Below are 19,688 nucleotides of genomic sequence, written 5' to 3'. Positions count from 1 at the left end.
ATTGACTGCTGTCAATTATTATACCTATTTACAAAAAAGAAGATTGATGAGACATGGCACATTACAGACCAATCAGCTTATTAAGCATCACCAGTAAGTTGTATGCAAGTCACTTACATTCAAAATTACTGGACTGGCTAGACCAGGAAAACTTACTGGAAGAGGAGCAAGCTGGTTTTACAAGTGGTTACTCTACAAATGATCAAGGCCTCATCCTTCAGCATTTGGTTGGTAAATATGTGATTCCATCTGGGGTGCTTCTTATACAGCATTCATTGATTTTAAGTCTGTGTTTGATTCAGTCCCGAGGGATAGGTTATGGAAGAAATTTGAGAGTACCACCATTGATAAAAGGCTGCTAAGGCCTTATGCAAATAATTACTGTATACACCCGTGTATAAGTTGAGCTCACCTATAAGTCGAGGGCAGGTTTGGGGGCCAAAATCATGGATTTTAATATGACCTGTGGATAAGTCAAGGGTCAAACTCAGGGGCATATAACAAAGGATCTAAAGAGGAAAATAGTATATTACTTCCCTTCCTCTTTCTATTTCTCTGGATCTCACCCAAGGGTCACAGCCTCAGCATGGAAACTGAGGAGACAAACCTCTGATTTCTCTCCCTTTCTCTCTCTCCTCCCTCCCTTCCCCACCAACTTTCCCAAGGCTCATGGCTTCCAAAAAGGGGACACAAACCTCAGATTTGTCTTCCTTTCTCTCTCTCCTCTCTCCCTTCCCCGCTAGCTTTTCCAAAGCTCACGGTCTCGGCATCAGAGCTATATTACCATATTGATCTAAATATAAGTCGACCCAGGATTTTCAAGCCCATTTATGGGCTTACATTTTTCAATTTATAGACGAGTATATACAGTACCTTCAGGTGAGGTGTAATATCTGGGATGTCTTTCTAACACAAACCCTACTTATTTAGGAGTAAAGCAGGGTTGTATTTTAGCACCTACTTTATTTAATTTTTATATTAATTCACTAATTAAAAGTTTAACAGGGACTAACTTTATCCCTCTAAATTGGCCAATTAACCCTTATCAATCCTCTTGTATGCAGATGATTCAGTCGTATTATCGTTCTCAGCAATTGGCTTATGGAGACTCCTGAAGGAGCTCACCAATTATTGTAACAATAATTAGTGTTAGGGACTGCATGGCAACCGCATGGTCCCCAACACTACTACGTACAGGCAGCATAACAATGGCGGCACCCCGTGTACACAGGTGCCACCAGTGTTACATAAGCGATGCGTGTCATCCACACGTCACCACTTTTCACAGGTTCTTTTTCCTCTGGAGGGAAGCTGTGTGGTTTGGTGGCTGCGGCTTCCTTGCGGAGGAAAGTAGGCCACCGGCAGGCCGTCTTTTTTGGGCGGTCTGACCCAGGCCAATGAATCCCTAACCATAAATTGCAACAAAACAGATGTGATGGTATGTACAAGGAAAAGAACGATCCATAAATGGTAAATAAATGGGACCCCGATTGAAAAGGTTACAAATGATAAATACCTTGGCCTAGTCTTTCAATCTTCTGGGTCATGGAAAGCCCAAAAGAAAATGGCAGTAGAAAATGCACAGAGAACCACACCAGACCTGCTTAGACTTTTTTTTTTACAATAAAGAGGGTCAACACATTCCCTCTGTCACCCAAATGTTCACAGCTAAGGTTTTATCACAAATGTTGTATGGATCACAACTTTTTTTTATAGTTAAAACACATAAAACCCATAAAAATCAAATACACAAAAGCTCAAACACATCAGAACTCTTCTTATCATAATTGATAATTAATTGTTATTCTTTCATTAGTGTCAGGCAATACGTTGAAGATAAACAAGTACCGTGCGCCCTTGCTTTATGCAGGGGATCCATTCCAGACTCCCCTGAGTAAAGTAAATTCCGTATGTGCTCGAGCCCCATTTAAATGAATGGGGCTTGTGCACGTGGCGGCGCAATGGCGCAACGGCGTACGCGCGCCACAGGCACACACCCCATTACTCCCTATGGGACGCACCGCCCCTTCCTCCCCACACGGCATATGCTGAAAGCCGTGTAAAGCATGCCCACATATAACGTGAGTGCACTGTACTTCCCATGTTGTTTTAAAGCCTTTTCTCAACTCTGTGCAGTGTACCTTCATACATTACTCCTTTTTCTTTTTGTCTTTAATTACATTCCTGTACCCTCGAAGTATAGAACTCAATATATCAATCTGATTAAACCATAAAATTACCTTTGAATGTTAGTGATTAGTGCTAATCTGCACCCTCTGTTCTTACAATATATCAGAATCGGGTCCCATTCTTTTACTATTATTGTAGTATCTTTTTGTGATGAACAACTCGTTAAGATATCCATCTCCCTCATTTCATAGACCTTCCCAATCCAGTCTTCTAAATTAGGCACTGCCTGATTTTTCCAGAATTGTGCAATTGTAGTTCTTGCGGCAGAAATTAAATAAAGCATAACTCTTTCATATTTTCCCTTAATTTGTAAAGGAATCTTAGGCCCTCTCCAGATGGGCCTAAAGTGCGTCCTTGTCACGTGCTAGGGTTGGCTGAGGGCGCATCGCCCATGCATGCCTCACCCGTGGCGCCCTGTACATGTGGGCACCGCCATTTTGACACGATGGACGCCTAGTGTCCGCATGTCGCGGCACACTTGTGACGTCACGAGTGCACCATTGGCACACTTGGGTGTCACAAGTGCACCGGGAAAAGAACCCTCTGTGGGTTCTTTTTGCTCCGTGAGGGAGTTGTGCAATTTGTCCGCTGCAGCTTCCTCGTGGAACAAAGCAAGGCGCCGGCAGACCATCCTTTTTGGGCAGTCTGTATCCTGCCTTATTCAACATATTTAACAAATACATTTCTGGTCACAACTTTTTGCCTACAATAATTTTGACTTATTTGAAGCACTGCAAACCAAATTTCTTAGAAGTATATTTGCTGGTCCAACCTATCTCCCAAATGCAGTCTTGCACCCAGAAGCTGTCTTGATTTCTATTGAGGCCCGTGACTGGACTCATGAGATAAATTACTGGCTAAAACTTATTTTCTCCCCAGTTGAGTTAGCCTCCTTGATGCTAACAGGTAGCTTTCAATCTGCATGGAAACAGGCACTATAGAACAGTGATGGTGAACCTTTTAGAGGCCGAGTGCCCAAACTGCAACCCAAAACCCACTTGTTTATTGCAAAGTGCCATGTCCCTTTGGTTTTCTAGTAACAAACTCTGGCAAACTCTGTGCTGGGGCGATCGCACATGTGCCCACAGAGAGGGCTCTGAGTGTATCTTATGGTAAGACTGATTTATAAGCCGGTCTATGGCTCTAATAAATGATTGATTGATTGATTGATTGATTGATTGATTGATTGATTGATTTGTGTGTATATGTGTGTATGTGTGTGTGTGTATGAATAAAATGGTGTTATATTGTTTTTGTCATTTTTCCTATTTTTTAATTAGGGAACTTTGTAAAAGAAAGTGCAAGTAGTCAGTCATTTGAATGTATATACCGTATTTTCTGGCGTATAAGACGACTGGGCATATAAGACGACCCCCCAACTTTTCCAGTTAAAATATAGAGTTTGGGATGTACTCACCGTATAAGACTACCCCTTTTCCAATGCACACCAAATAAAAATTTAAAAAACATCAGTTTTGATTTCAATATGATAATTTAAATTTAAATGCTTATGACATGCAGGTCCTTAGCAGGAAACCTTGTTGTATACAAAGCCTGCTTGGATTAGTCAGCTCTCCCTGCCTGCCCAGTGCTCCCTGTCTCCAAGACTATCAGAGCGGTAGCTGCTTTCATATGATCGCCGCATATAGCAAGGATGTGGCTGCGGCCGTTTTTGAGCTCCCCCCCACCATATGCGGCGACTGCAGATTCTCCAGTCCAGCTCGGAAGTTTCAGCACCTGCCCTATAATATGACACCCGGCATATAAGACAACCCCTGACTTTTGAGAAGATTTTCCTGGGTTAAAAAGTAGTCTTATAAGCCAGAAAATACAGTATTTTCTAAGCCTATTTGGTGTGGTTTTTGACAGCAGCAGCAGCAGCAGCACTATCACATTTTTTTGTGTGTACACTGAATCATCAGAAAACAAAAGTGTCACTATCTCATTCACCCATGAAAAAATGTTTTGGATTTTGGAGCATTTTGGATTTCGGATAAGGCATACTCAACCAGTACACGAAACAGATCAGTATGGAGTTATGCTTTATGTATTTTTAGTGATTAGTTGATGCTACACTTTATCAAAATGTAAAATGAGTTTGCAAAGACAAAGGCAGAATAGAGTCATAACAGTCAAAACAATTGTTAAACACAGCAGAAACACTTTTTATAAACATTTGTGCCAGTGATAACTCTGTGCATAGTAGAATTAGGTCAAGTGAAAAAGTCTTAAAAGTAGTCTAATTAATAATGGAAATAGATTATGCAGTTTCTGTCCCTAAACTTCTTCTAAAAAAACTACTAGATTATTCTGTCAGTGTATGCTTTATAACACCTGTTTTTCTGCCTTCCAGAGAGCACAACATCAAGTTCTATCATTGATATTGAAAGTGTAATTCTCTCCCGAATCCAAGAAGAAGTAGAAGACCGTTCAGAAGCTATACTAAAATCTGAAAAATTTAATCAAGATTTATTTTACATGGAGAGAGTCCTAATGGAAAATACTTTTCAGCCAAACCTTGCAGCTTATCGGCAGCTTCCTGTCTTCTTAGGTATTTTTATCACCAGATATTTGAGTCTCAGCTTGAGTTGAGAAATAGTTTTTCATGCTTGTTCAAGTGTTTGTGAATGTCTGAGATTAAAATGACTTGGTTGCAACACTGTGATCTTGTGATACAGGGTAGGTTATAAATATTTTAAATAAACATGCACCAAACCTTGGGAGAAATAGCTGGGAAGGATTTGTTAAACCCATGGCTCCCAGCATTGAACTGTCCTTATCGACCAGAAACAGACATCATTGACTGAAATGTGGATTTCCATTCTTTCCTGAAAATTTTTTTTTAGCAGGATTGTATATAAAAATGACTTTTTAGAGCAACATCTGCTTTCATTACCCTGGAGCTGTGAGTTCAAATTCTGTCTGCTATGAAATGATTTTTGTGTCATTGGGTAATTCCAGAGCATGGAAAAGGTACTTTTAGGTAACACTGCTCCCAGGATCTCTAACCTAATGTGGCTATACAACTCAGATCTGTCTTTTACCTGGGGTAATGTGCATGGGTTTGTAAATGGTCAGAGAGCAAAGTATGGAGAAATATGTCTGACTTTATATTAGCAGCGTTGCAAATAGCTTGCCACCTCTTCAAAAACACTAGGGGAGGTAAGCTGGAGGAGTCTTGGTTTGGCATACCATGTACAACTGATCTCTGTTGCTTACCTTGCACTCTTCTTCAGTTCTGTGCCAAGGCAGGATTGGAGAACATTGTCTTAGAGCATAAAATAAGTTAGCATAGGAAAAAACTGATGGAAGGAAACTTTATTATAATGCCCCCACTCAACAGCATTGGGTTGTGCACTGTGGGGTCCCTCCTGAATAATATGGAATGGGGGGAGGAGGAGCTGCTGGAGAATCAAAGAACTTGCCAAAATCAGTTTGGGATCCTAGGATAACATTAAGAAAGCCCATCAGAAGGAAATATCCAGTGATGTAGACCCGAGTTGATTGCTTTAATATCTTGACTTGGACTCGACTTAGCAATAAATGATGCACTGACTCAATTCACAATTTTTACATTTTTAGCAAACAACTTGCTGGTGTCATAAACTTCGAGCAGCAGGCAAGACCTGCCCCAGAGCATAGGGCACATTTCTCAGCATGGAACAGCAAATGTGTTAGGCAATAGGCTTGAGGGGAAGGATCCTTCTAAAGCTTTTTGTGCAGTCAGAACAGACTGCTGGGCAGACCTCAACCCCATTGCTTCCAAGAAACATGCCCTGCCTCCATTGTTTCTGAAGTTGGTTCTCAGACCTGAGACTCTACTTGAGATTTGATTTGAAAGTGTCTTGCAAGGACTTGAGACTTGACTTGAAACTTGAAGATAGAGACCTTAGACTTGACTTGAGATCTGAGTAAGACTTGAATACATCACTGGAAATACCTTGTGTCATCTTCCCCTTAGACCATTCCTTCACATTACTGGTACGTCCCATGTTGTACAAGACGTTACCCCAGACAACTAGATCTCTTTCTTATTATATCATTATAGCCATTTAATAATAATAATAATAATAATAATAATAATTATTATTATTATTATTATTATTTATATCCCGCCTCTTCCGCTTTGAGGATCGAGGTGGGTAACAGCAGAGTTAATACAATATACAACAATAAAAACAACAAACCCCACAAGACCCTGGCCCAACCCTCCCTCCCAACTATAAAATTAAACAGTAAAACATGGTTAAAATGTACATAACAATACATCAAAATTAAAAAAACAAACCGCAAATAATAAAAATAATAAAAAGTGGTTCTGGACATTATCAATTGGAGAAGGCCAGCCGGAAGAGAAAGGTTTTTGTCGCCTTTTTAAAAGCCTCGAGTGAGGATAATTGGTGAATCTCTTCCGGCAGGTCATTCCAAGTTTTTGGAGTGGTGACAGAGAAGGACCTCTGGAAGGTCACTGCCAGTCTGGTCTTTCTAGATTGTAAGAGGTTTTTCCCAGAGGATTGGAGTGTATGGGAAGGGTGTATGGGAGGAGGCATTCCTTCAAGTAGACTGGAACCAGGCCATGTAGAGCTTTATAGGTAATAACCAACACCTTGTACTGTGCCCGGAAGCTGATAGGCAGCCAGTGTAGTGATTTTAAAATAGGTGTAATGTGGTCGAACTTGGATTTTCTGGCGACCAGTCTGGCTGCCATGTTTTATATCAATTGGAGCTTCCAGACATGGCACAAAGGTTGCCCCATGTAGAGCGCATTGCAGAAATCAAGACGAGAGGTTACTAGAGCATGTACAACTGTTTCTAGGTCCCGCTACTCCAGGTAGGGGCGCAACTGGCGTATCAGCCAAAGTTGATAACAGGCACTCCACTTTGATTCCACTTTGACTGTCATGGCTCCATTATAAGGAATCATGGGGTTTATAATTTTGTGAAGGACTTTCAATCAGAGCACTTTAGTGCCTCTACTGACTACAAATACCAGGATTCTGTAGGTGGCAGCCATAACAAATAAAGTGGGATCAAAGTATTGTAACTGTGTAGTTTGAAAGATAGCATCGACTTTTTATGGATCTCAAGGCTTACAAGGAAGAAGAGGGGAAGAGACACTATTCTTCTAACTTACATCATGTTAATATATTTTAATGTTGAGCTTTGGGTCCTTCTTAGCCTTTTGGGTTCAAGGCCTAATTGTATAGTATCTCTTGGCCACCAAACTACTGTGGTTTTGTATCCCTGTGGGATGACCCATTCTCTTTGGGAACAGGAAATGTTTGGATCATGGCATTACAAAGATTTGCTCAAATGTTTCTGTGTGCATTTTTAGATTGTCAGGGATGGCCATAAATTTGTATGTGTGATGTCCCATTTTAGCTCTGTCTTAAAATCTGGGAGACATGCATGGAAGTTGAAATAGTATCCCAAACATCTCAAAGGCTTTTGGGCTTCACTGTAGATTCGAAACCTTGGCAATCTTCTTGTGACTCTCTTATGGTGTCAGGAAGGATCAAATCTTCAATCTGTGTCAGGCTTGATGTCTTCTAGGACCCATCTCATTTTCAGTGTTATGCTGGGAAGGGGTAGCTATCAAGCCTCCGTGTATCATGCATCCCTCCTTGTCACTTTATTTTACTTGGCAAAGAGTTGGTGAGAGGAAATATAAATGGTAGAATGTTCATGTTAGGAGGGTGAAGAACACAGGGAGGCATTGATCCTCCTAGTCTTCTATACTGTGACCAGCTAGACACCACAGGGACAATTAGCATAAAGCTGCTGTTTTAGCCTGGGGTCTGGTCTGACCCAGTGTAGCAATGTCTGTTTGGGATCAGATGAGTGTTAACACTGCTTTGTTTATATACCTAGACCCAGAAAGGAAATCTGCACATAGTGAATCTGAATCACATGTGGAATCAGAGAAGGAGGAAGAGGAGGAGGAGGAGGAGGAGGAAGAAGAAGCAGAAGAAGGGTTATCAGTTAGTTCATCACTGCTACTAGAACTTGGTGAAGTGAGAAAAGACATCCCACCACCTGACATGGAATCCTTGTGGTCCTATGGATGTGATTTGACTAGAGGCAACAATGTGAGCTGTATGGCTTGGAACAAGCATAATCCTGTAAGAGACTGCTCACCTTCTCCTTCAGCTGTTTAAAGGACTGGATATGTCAAAATGTAATACAGCTTTAAAAATTTCCATGCTGGTCAGAGCTGGATATGCAAAGATTATCATGGAAAGGGAAAGTTGTGTTGCGTGCATATCTTCTGTGTGTCTGTGCCATAATTACTCAGGCTAGGACAGCAACCTAATGACCAGTCATTTGGAAACTGACAATCAGTAATAATTCATTTTGTCTCTATCTCTATCCTGGCATATCTTGCAGATCAATTGATATGCCTTGCCTTTCAAAGAATGCAGTCAGGGATTTGAGTGAACCTAAATTGGGCCAATGAACCACAATTTCTGACACTTTCCTACTTTTTTTAAGCTTGATTGTTATTAGACAGCCTCCTTTCATGCCCAGTGCATGACCTTTCCTTTAAACAATAGCTATAGCCACTCACGCCTATGTCCTGTAAAGTTTTATCAAAACCTTCTTGCTCATCAGTCCCTTCTAAGAATTTCATTTCGTAACTTCTCCCATTCACCAATTGACTTTTCACGTTTCTCTCCATCTCTTATTTCACCCACAGACTCCTGTTTCTCATCTTGCTGCTAATTTTCTTTTTCTTGATGAACAGACTGCTTTAGGAGTCTTGGTTTCTTTCCTTCCCCATCACCTGGTAGTTCTTCCTACTGAGATGCTAGTCTTCACTCTTAGGACAGCTTCTCTTGCCCTAACGCTTATATGTGGGTTTTATTTTTATTGTTGTTTATTCTCTTATTCATAATGATATCATCTCAGTACTTAGAATGTCTCTTCTTACATCATGACATTGCAGAAGCATAACCAATCACTACATGAGCTTTTCCCCTAGTTACCATCACATTACCATTTTCATGGCAGGAGTATCAAAAGACTGTGGAGATACCAGCCGAAGGAGGAAGGTAGGTTCCAGTGGTAGAGATGATAGCATGAAGCAAAAACCAGAAGCAACATAAATACTAACAGCAGCCTTGCTCTTTTCAGGGCCCTCCCTACCATTTGGCAGAATGTGGCAGATGCCTCAGCCAGTGTATTTAGGGTAACATGAAAAAATTCAGTGAAAGAATTCACTGAACATTAAATTGTTACTTATTTATGTTGTCTTTTTACTTCCAGGGACAGGAAACAGCATTGGTGGAATGTTCTGCATCAGATGTCAAAATAGGTTCACCTGGCCTTGGGCACCGTGTATCCCAATTGGAGACTGTGGTGGTGCCATCCACTATTTCCCCTCAGGCAACAAAACATTTTGGGCTAACTCTGCCAATGCTGTCCTGTGATATTCTGTTACTGTCCCCAAATTAAACAGAGCTTCAAAGGCCATACACATAGCTATTTCAATGGTTTATTGTTAGTTGTCAGTATCATAATCTGTATTATTGGTTTTTAGGATCTTTTGGCTGTCGGTTATGGTCAGTTTCTTTTTAAAGAGCAGAAGAAAGGCATGGCTTGCTGCTGGTCATTGAAGAATCCTATGGTAATCTAAGCACTGAGAAATACTTTGGCCATTCCTCCACTCATGATTTTGACTGGATTCAATGAATTGTAAAATGCAGTAGATTTCTTTTTTATTCCAGTTTAGGGCATTAAGAAAATGATTTCATAAAATCTCCAATTTTGCATTTATAGCCTGCCTTCAGTCTTCTGAAACATAACAGAATTATAATTTAACCTTCCAAACCTATGTTTTATTCAGGAGTTTATGGGCAGAAACGTTGGCATGGTTGGGCATTTGTTGAGGCCTTAAAGTTCAATCAGATGCCCCATGAACCTGCTCCTCCATCCTTGCAACCTACCTATTTTCTCACTCTAGGTCTTAGCAGTACTGCATATTTGCCCATTGGCCTTTCTGTCTGGCCATCAAGTAGGTGGTTGAATGACAAGAAAGATGAGAAGTAGTAAGCTTTAACAGTGATAAAAAGGTAGATTCACTGTGGGAAGAAGACCAAAGGTTCCTTCAAAACCTGAAGTTTGCACTGCTGGTATCTGAGCTTATCTTAGATAATTATGCATAAATATTGACTATGTAATAAATAATTCAGTACAAGGAACATACAAGGTTTGACCTAAATAATACAGATAACAAACAATGCAAAATCTCTATTTGGATTTGCTTATTGTAGCCAATGCAAATCCAAAGGTCTGTGAAAGACCTTATAGTATGTTGTGCTCTTCCGTTCCTATCCAAACACAAATTATGTAGAGTAGCTTTATCATATAGAGGTAATTTAATTTCATAACTCCAGATGTGTTTTATAGTACTTTAATCAGTGCTTAATTCTTATATTTATTTCATTTTTTTCTGGATGTATGTATATAAGAATAAAAAAAAACCCTAAATGTATCAAGTTTATTGCTTTTCACTACATTTAATAAGAAAGTAATAAAGAGTCAGTTCTAAAAATATGCTGGAAAAGTAGGTGATCGTCACATTTCTTGCAGCCTGATTAGATGACTCTTCCCCAACTCCAGTTTAGAAACTTTTCTGGGGTTCTTGATGGTATGTAATATGTGAATGCTCTCTCAGTTAAAACAGATTTCTTTTTTCCCCCTGTTCAGTGGCCAGAACGGGTCTATCACTGTAACCATGGAGTAACTGCACTGGATTTCTCAGCAGCCAATCCGAACCTCCTGGCAGTTGGACTGTTTAATGGGACAATTGAAGTGTTCAATGTCCAGACTCATAATCCTACTTCAGTTTTGGATACCAGGTATGGATGGCAGTCTTATTGAATCACCTTCACATCTTGTTCATTTCTGCTGGATCAGTAACATAGGCTGCATCTGCCCTGGATAAATAATCCAATTTGACACCACTTTAATTGCTATGGCTCAATGCTAAGGAATTCGGAGGTTTGTAGTTTTGAGAGACATTTAGCCTTCTCTGTCAGAGAGCTCTGGTGCTACAACAAACTACAATTCCCAGAATTCCATAACATTGAGCCATGGCAGTTAAATTGGTGTCAAACTGGATTATTTATGCAGTGTGGATGCAACCATAAACATCTCCCAATCCTTTCTCAATTTGATCTTGGAATTTGGAAAAAAATGGGGGACTAAAGGATATCATTTCACTCTCCTCTCACATTTCTCACAACAATGAGCACTTCCAGCAATGCAGCACTCACCCAATGAAGGAGATCAGTGGAGGCGTATCATGTTCTGTAAGAATTTGCTTTATTTAAACATATATTTAATTATTTTGGAAATGTATTTTATTTCTATTCCACCTTCCCCATCAAAACTGGGATGCAATTTTTTTTATTTATTTATAAATTTATTTATAAATCACTGTATAAAAATTAAAGCAGGTGTAACAACAGTGAGAGCCAGGATGGTATAGTGGTTTGAGTGTTGGTCTATAACTCTGGGGCTCAGGATGTGAATCCCCGCTCAGCCATGGAAACCCAGTGGGTAACTTTGGGCAAGCCACACACTCTCAGCCTTAGAGGCAGGCAAAGGCAATGCCCTTTGAATAACTCTTGGCAAGAAAACCCTCTGATTGCTTCACCTTAGGGTTGCCATAAGTCGGTAACTGCTTGAAGGCACACAGTAACAATAGCAACAGTAAAGCATGTGATTAGGAGCCCTTTCCTTCAAAACAACCAGTACCCAAAGCCTAGTCTTCATCTACTTACAGAAGGACTATAAGAAGGAGGACAGTCTAGGAAAGGAGTTCCAGAGTTTGGAAGCAGCCACTAAAAAGCACCTCTTTTGTGTTCCTGCCAGATAGCTCTGTGGGGATGGTGGGACTGAGAGTAGGACCTTCCCCAAAGCTCACAAATCCTAGGCAGGCACATATAGGAGAAAACAGTTCTTCAAACAACTTGGACCAAAGGCGGGCAGGGCTTCATAGGTCCAAGCTAGTATTTTAAATTGTGCTCAGACTAGTAGCTAATGACACTGTTGTGTTGTTTCTGTGGGTGCAGCTCTCTGGGCCAGCTGAAGTCTCTAAACACTTTTCAGAGGCAGTTTCACACAGAGTGCATTACAGTAGTTCAAAGAAAGGCAATTAAGGCAGGTATCACCATGGGAAGATCAGACATTTCCAGGAAGGGGCATAGCTGGCTCATTAGCTTTAACTGCAAATGAACACCTGGTGATCACACAGGTTTGGGTATCCTGGCATAGGGCTGAATCCAGACACACACCCAGATTGTAAACCTACATTTACAGAGCAAGTGTAACCACATCCATATTCCCTGATATGCCTGTCTACTGGAGTACCTCTATCTGTCCTGTCTGAATTAAGCTTCAATTTGTTCAGTCCACAAAGGCCTATCAAAACAAAAAAAGGTCTTCATATGCCTAAGAAAGGATAGCAAAGAAGGCACCCTCTAATTTCTCTTATGAAGTAGCCATAAGTTGACAGGTGACTTAAAGTTACATACACATAAGCATTCCCCATAGTGTTTTTAGCAGTTCTTTTGGCAACATTAATGCAGAGATTGCATTTTAAGCTTATGAGTGGCATATAACTATCACAGTTGCTTTACAGGCATTGTGTGCCTGAATGTTATTTCCCCTTCCTTCCTTCCTTCCTTCCTTCCTTCCTTCCTTCCTTCCTTCCTTCCTTCCTCAGTCTTATGCTTTACTCGGTATGTATGCATCAAGAGTTTCTGTTTTGTGTCACTCTGTTTCAGTGAATCTTATGAAAAACATTTGGGCCCTGTGTGGCAGCTTAAGTGGGTTGAACAGGACAGGGGGACAAAAGGAGAAGACAAAGGGGAGATACTGGTCTCCATATCAGCGGATGGAAGAGTAACTAAGTGGTTTGTTCGGAAAGGATTAAGCTGTACTGGTAAGTTTTGTCATCTTCCATAAAACATTTTGTAATAGTATTATTTTCAAGGTTGTCCAGACAAGGGACAACGTTGGATAGTGGCATATGAGCATAATTCATGCACATATTGTATGCTAGAGAGCCAGTGTAATGTAGTGGCGTAAGTATTGGACTAGGACTCTGGGACAGCAGGGTCTGAATCCCCACTCGAACAAGGAAATCCACTGGGTGACCTTGGGCAAGTCACCCTCTCAGCCTCAGAAGAACAATGACAAACCCTCTCTGAACAAATCTTGCCAAGAAAACCCTGCAATAGGTTTGCCTTAGGGCAGTGATGTCCAAACTCTGGCCTCCAGGTGTTTTGGACTTCAGCTCCCAGAATCCCAGACCATTAGCCAAGATGGCTGAGGCTTCTGACAGCTGAAGTCAAAAACACCTGGAGGGCCAGAGTTTGGACATCACTGTCTTAGAGTCACCATAAATTGGAAATGACTTGAAGGCACACATCAACAACATTGCATTTTGCACATTTTCCTTGAGTGTGTGTGTGTGCACACATGCACATACATGCACATGTTTTGTTCTTGAATGTCATATTCAATAACATTTAAAAACCTACATACCATGATGTAAAAACCCAAGAGGCATCATGAATTCCAATAAACCTTAGGAGCTAAGAGCAAAGAACATTAAAACAAAAACTAAGAAGAGGGGGAAATTAAGTTGAAGAAACAATATGTAAGGTTGTTACAGGTATTTCTGGGGATTACTCCCCTGAATATAACATTGGCAACCTCATATAACTTGTCAAGAAAAGCCTTTCTCCCCACGTTCTTCCACAGTACAGGGATGGCAAAGAAGGATGCTCTTCCTCATTCTGTCTCTTCCAGTGTTTATTATTCTCAGAAACAAATCACACAAAACAGATATTTAGAAGCCTCCTTCTGTATTTGTATAAACCAGTGGTCCCCAAATAGTGCCCTTTAAGAGATTTTGGACTTCAGCTCCCAGAAGCCTCAGCCATGTTGGCCAATAATATGGTTTCTGGAAGCTGAAGTCCACAATCCCTTAAAGAGCAGAGTTTGGGGACCACTGGCATAGACCATTGCTGGACTGCAGTGATGCTGAATTGTTTTGGTCAGACCAAGAACCAGTGTGTTGTAGTGGTCTGAGCATTGGACTATGACCCTGGAGACCAGGGTTTGATTCCTGGCTCAGCCATGTAAATCCACTGGCGACCTTGGACAAGTCACACTCTTGTCAATCTCAAGGAAAGGCAAAGGCACATCCCTTCTAAAGAAACATGCCAAGAAAACCCCATGATAGGTTTGCCTTAGAGTCATCATAAATTGGAAACAACTTGAAGGCACACAACAACAGTAACTATTTCTTTGGATCACAGCTCTCAGAATCCCCAGCCAGCTGGCCAATACACATTCCAGCTGGTGGATTATGGGAGCAATAGTCCAAAGCAGTCTCTTTTTCAAGTTCTGGTTACAGTATACACAAGCGAAGATGGCAACAATGACAGGTAAGTAAACATATGTAGTTAATTCTGTGGCATCACAATTAGTTGTGAGGCTTGAAATTCTGTTTGCATTGTTCATCTGTGCAGATCTGATGAAGCTAAAGCGAACAGCTAGTGAAAAGAAAAAAGGAGCAGAAAAGAGAAGTGAGGCATTGATATCACGACAGGCTCCAGGGCTAGCCTTTGATTTTCATCCAAAGGTAAGTGAAGCTAACTAATAATCTGCACCAGGCCAACTCACTCTAAATGCTTTGCCAGCATTCATACAGGTCACAGCAATAATTTTCCTCAGGACAGTAAATAACAAGAATTGGTCTCTGCTTCTTCTTGTTAGTTGTTTTTGCACAAGCTTTATAGACTAGCCTCTGGATCTCCAAAGTAAGCAAAAAACCTGGGGATCTTTTCACAGACTGCAGAGGTTTCACAGATTACTCTAAGTAATAAAATGTATTAGCCTCTTAACGTTTCTTAAAGTTGTAGATGGAGGGTTCCTCTTAAGCTTCTCTGTAGAAGTTTTATGAGCCACATTTTGCAGCACTACCCTTTGCCACATTGATACAGTACTTAATCCACTGAGAGAGGAAGGAGAAGAAATAAACATGCTACAAGGCTAGAGATTATGGAAGGCCTACACTGGAGGACCTATTGGGTGGCATCCTGTTAGTGAAAAATGTGGCATACTCATGCATATATCTCTTTTTAGAAAGGGTGCAGGGGGCTTTTCTCTAGTTCTTTGTACCCCATCCAAAACCTCCCTCCAACAGGTATCAAGCCCCGAGAGGGGTGACTACTCCTGTTCCTTATTGATGGTGAGGGGATGGATGAAGCAAACCAGATGATGAGGATGCATGTGCTCTGGGCTCCAAATAGAAGGAAAAGGATAGTGCACTCTATCTGTGAGCATGCCCTGATTTCTTTCCTCCTCCAAGTTGAGATCAGCTGCTTCTTCCATGTATGAATTACCTGCTCCCTCCCTCTAATCCTCATCCCATTGACAGCAGCGACTGCTGCACCTCGCAAGGCTCGACAGCTGTCAGAGCAGAAAGATTATGTGGAACTCTACAAATGGAGTGTTTGGCCATTTTCCACTTCATGTGATAGCTTCCTAACACTATTCCCCAAAACATTTGTGCATGTGCACATACTAATTATTTCCAATATGGAGATGATCACCTCATAATGAAGGGTAGTGGTGGGATATATGCTACACATGAAATATCCCCACAGCTGACTGATGGGAAACTGAGTGCTTTATCATTCCTCTTTTTTTAAAAAAATCTAGCTACACAGTTAGTTGAACTTTTGTGAATTCCACTACACTTGTGTTTAATAATTCCAGGTTTTATGAGGAAAGGGTAGAAATAAGTTTTTAATATTCTTGCAAAAAGATGTTGGTGGCTAAAGTAAAAGATGTTCACAGTGATTTTATTTAAAAAAACATTTTATTTGATTTTATTTCAGGATACTAATATATATATGGTTGGGACAGAAGAAGGCTATATTCACAAATGCTCCTGTTCTTACAATGAACAATATCTGGAGACTTACAGAGGACATAAAGTATGTATAGTTAAACATTAGGTGTGATAAGGAAGTTCCCAGAATTGCTCAGGCTGATGTTAATAATTTTTCTTAGGATTTGAATGAAGCAAATATTTCTGTAGAGGCAACTAGAATTTGTTTCACATTAGGTTTCAGAGAAATTGGACCAAACTTAGTAATTTTCAGAGGGTGAAGGGAGCCAGAATTTTCTCGTTGGTTCTGACCTTGCACAGAAAATGAAATCCCAGTCTAAATGTAAATAGCAAGTTGCCTAGGGACTTTGTTTTGGTCCCATTAGATAATAGATTATGTTTGATGACTATGTCATCAAGCATATGACCAGCAAACATACAGAAAAGGAGACAAACAAACTTTGAATTAGGGCATAGATTTCTTAAATTGTAGTACTAGTGAAATTTAAGATGATGGCACAATGATTAAATTGCAATTTAAAGAATCTTCTGCACGATTGTAATAATTGTTCAAACTGCATCTTTCCCACACCAGGGGCTGTTTGGGATGCCTGCCCAATACTGATCCCCCACATTTCCCTACTCCTAATCATTTGTTGTTGTTTTCCTGGAAGGCTGTCATTACTTTCCCTGACTCTGCATTTCCTGCTCCCCCCCTTTTTTTTTTTTGAAAAAAATCACTGTCATAATTGTGCTAGTGTCACATTCCTTCAACATGCTCCAGTGGGCTCCCTTGTTGTGTTACCAGTATAAGGGCGGTGAAACTAAAAGGAATAATCTTTTTTAAAAGTACAAGTAACACCCAGAGAAAGCTTCATCCATGGTATACTCAATCCTTCTTTTCACCTCTTTTACCAGAAGTGAGAATGGGAAGCCGGAGCAAAACTTGGGTAACCATGCTTGCTTTATACCCCAAACATATCCACTTGATCTCTAAATCAGAATACTTGAAAGGGGGAATCTTTTACACCAATAAAAATCCCTAAAACAATACAATGCCCCTGATTGGCAAATGGATTATTTTTGGTGGCCAACCCCACCCCCAGGAATTACGCCAGGAGGAAAATGGAACCTCATACAAATGTCTCCCTGCTTGCTGATACCAACCCAGCTACATTCTACTATAAAAGATTTGAGTAAAAATGACTCTCTTTCTTTCTTTCTTTCTTTCTTTCTTGTGAAGGGTCCTGTGTACAAAATAGCATGGAATCCATTCAGCACAGAGGTGTTTCTAAGTTGTTCTGCAGACTGGAGTATTATATTATGGCGCCAGGATTCGGTTCACCCTATTTTGACCTTCAGTTCCACCACCAACGTTATTTATGATGTAATGTGGTCTCCCCATTCAGCATATGTCTTTGCAGCTGTGAATGAAACTAGAGTGGAAATCTGGGATCTTAGTGTCAGCACGTAAGTTAACAGCATTTCCTAAGCTGCTTCCAAAATATATGTAATCATTTGCACCCTAACTTGTTATTTTTGAAAACAGTGCATGATGTAGAACTGTATAATTATAACTGATAATTCTGAACCCATTGTAAAGCTTTCCTGCATATGGAACAGTTATTCAATTGGGGAATGTCCCTACACAAGCATTTTAAATTCACTGTAAACCCAGGCTATCACATTAAATGTCTGAAGGCGAGGTAAAAGGAGGTTATGCAGGATTCATCTTCTATTAATGGAAATTGCTCTGGGGTGGTGGGGAGAGGTGTCCTTCCAAGCATCAGGACGCCCTTGACTTGCTGTGTAGCATTGTGAGTGGGCTAGTGGGATTGACTTGGAGAGGTGGGGATAAAAAAGGTTTTTCCCCTCAGTTTGCTCTCTTGCATATGGAAAAATCTGGATCTGATACCATAATACAGTATCAACATTTCCAGTCTGCTGTTTCCAGTAGGAGTGTTGTGTCTGCTGCAATAGCTAGTTCCTACCTATGAGCAGCAGAGAAGTGGCTGTACTTTTCCTTCCACACTTGTTCACTCTCCTTTGTATACTCATTTTTTGGGGTCCCAGGGTCCCTCATCTAATGTCGTGAGAGGACAGATCAACACTTCCATTCACAAAGCCCTTTTTCTAGTGTGAGGTGCTAAGACAACAAATCAAAGGAACCTAGGACCTGGTGCATAAAAATGATGCACTCTGCCATTGAGTGGACCCTTCTCTATTTAGGAAGAGGCCTCTTTATAGGTGAATTATACACACAGAAAAGACATACATTTCCCACATCCCCAAATCTATAATTGCTTGCAAGGCAGCTAACATGCAAAATTAAGGGGGGGGGGGGTTCTTTGGCTATTGGAGAAACCCAGTTGTTAATTCCAATTAGAAGAGACCCTAAGTGTTGACTTTCTAAGTACACATTGATTTGACGAGGCTACACTAGATGACAAGCTACAATTGGATGTAGCCCATAGTTTCCCTCCATCCCCAAGGGATAACATTATTTTCAAGAGGCCTAATCACAACACCACCATTAACTGAAGTTAAACACTGATACAAAGTGGAATCAATTATGCTGTGCCAAATAGAGTCTATATTATACAGTGTCTTGGCCCAATTGTGTAGCATACAGTAGCTTCCATAGCTGACATGGAGACTACTGTTCAGGAAAAGTAATTTGGGAGACAAACAGATAATCATCTAAGAAAACAGCATCCCACAGTGGGATGCACCAAATGGTCCCACAATTGTGGCTATATGTTGTATGTCTTATTCTTTTTTATACAGATTGGATCCCCTGATTGTAAATCCTGCCACTGGAAATTTGAAATTCACAACAGTACTTTTTGCTAAAAATACAGATTGCCTTCTCATTGGGGACAGTGATGGACAAGTCACTGTGTACGCACTAAGAAATATGGCTGAACTAGAGAGAAAGAAGGTATGTTTTACAGCCTTAATTTAGTCCCAAAAGTCCCTGCTAAAAGCCAATGTACTTGTACCTGGGGACATAATTAAAAGGCATTGCAAGAAAACACAGAGATAAAAGGAAGATCAATATGTTGTAAATTCTTGTTCATTATAATGGAACAATAATGTTTCTTTTATCCAGGACTTCAGGATTTTTTAAAGCATATTCACTTAGATGTATATCATTTATGTCTTTTTCAGATGGACATTCTACATGATATGATTGGCTCTACTCTAATCACTCCAGAGTAGCATTTTACAGCAACAGGCAGTGAAAAAAGGAAGTGAGGCTGACATTTAAAAAGGAAAAAAGGAAGTGATCTCTGACATTCAATTAAGCAACAATGAAAAATATAACTAACTATTAAATTGGTGTACATATACATGTATATACAGAAAAAATCTGTTGGAAATCTTTTTGAAACTTCCTAAATGTTTGCTTGGAAAGTACCAAACACTACAGACATGCACATTCTCTTTGCAAGTGTAATATAGCACACCATGCTTTGCATCAAACATAATCCACATGGTGGAAGCTAAATCTTTCCTTATGCCCTGGGTTAGGGATTATTGGATGGAATTCACTTGGGGAGTTACATCTGCAGGAACTGAG

At 40.4% G+C, this 19,688-nt stretch overlaps 1 protein-coding gene across 8 annotated transcripts in view; it reads left to right on the top strand.

Moving 5' to 3' along the window:
• Window positions 1-19,466, top strand: part of DNAI4 (dynein axonemal intermediate chain 4) — a 44,697-nt gene extending 25,231 nt beyond the window's left edge. For 3 of the 8 annotated variants that reach the window (XM_089515388.1, XM_089515387.1, XM_089515392.1), the window contains 10 exons: window positions 4,544-4,741; window positions 8,062-8,312; window positions 9,731-9,817; window positions 10,900-11,051; window positions 12,984-13,141; window positions 14,739-14,851; window positions 16,113-16,211; window positions 17,349-17,575; window positions 18,893-19,046; window positions 19,277-19,466. In XM_089515388.1, the coding sequence (XP_089371514.1) occupies window positions 4,544-4,741; window positions 8,062-8,312; window positions 9,731-9,817; window positions 10,900-11,051; window positions 12,984-13,141; window positions 14,739-14,851; window positions 16,113-16,211; window positions 17,349-17,575; window positions 18,893-19,046; window positions 19,277-19,327 (1,490 nt within the window). In that variant the 3' untranslated portion in view covers window positions 19,328-19,466. Of the gene's footprint in view, window positions 1-4,543; window positions 4,742-8,061; window positions 8,313-9,730; window positions 9,818-10,899; window positions 11,052-12,983; window positions 13,142-14,738; window positions 14,852-15,415; window positions 15,548-16,112; window positions 16,212-17,348; window positions 17,576-18,892; window positions 19,047-19,276 lie in introns of those variants that run through there. The other 5 variants (XM_089515389.1, XM_089515390.1, XM_089515391.1 and 2 more) reach the window with 5 other exon arrangements.
• The last annotated feature ends 222 nt before the right edge of the window (window positions 19,467-19,688 follow it).

Source organism: Sceloporus occidentalis, unplaced genomic scaffold (assembly GCF_023333645.1).
Source record: "Sceloporus occidentalis isolate IW3139 unplaced genomic scaffold, rSceOcc1.0.p SCAF_3, whole genome shotgun sequence".
Taxonomy (NCBI): domain Eukaryota; kingdom Metazoa; phylum Chordata; class Lepidosauria; order Squamata; family Phrynosomatidae; genus Sceloporus; species Sceloporus occidentalis.
This window is presented reverse-complemented; position numbering and strand designations above follow the sequence as displayed.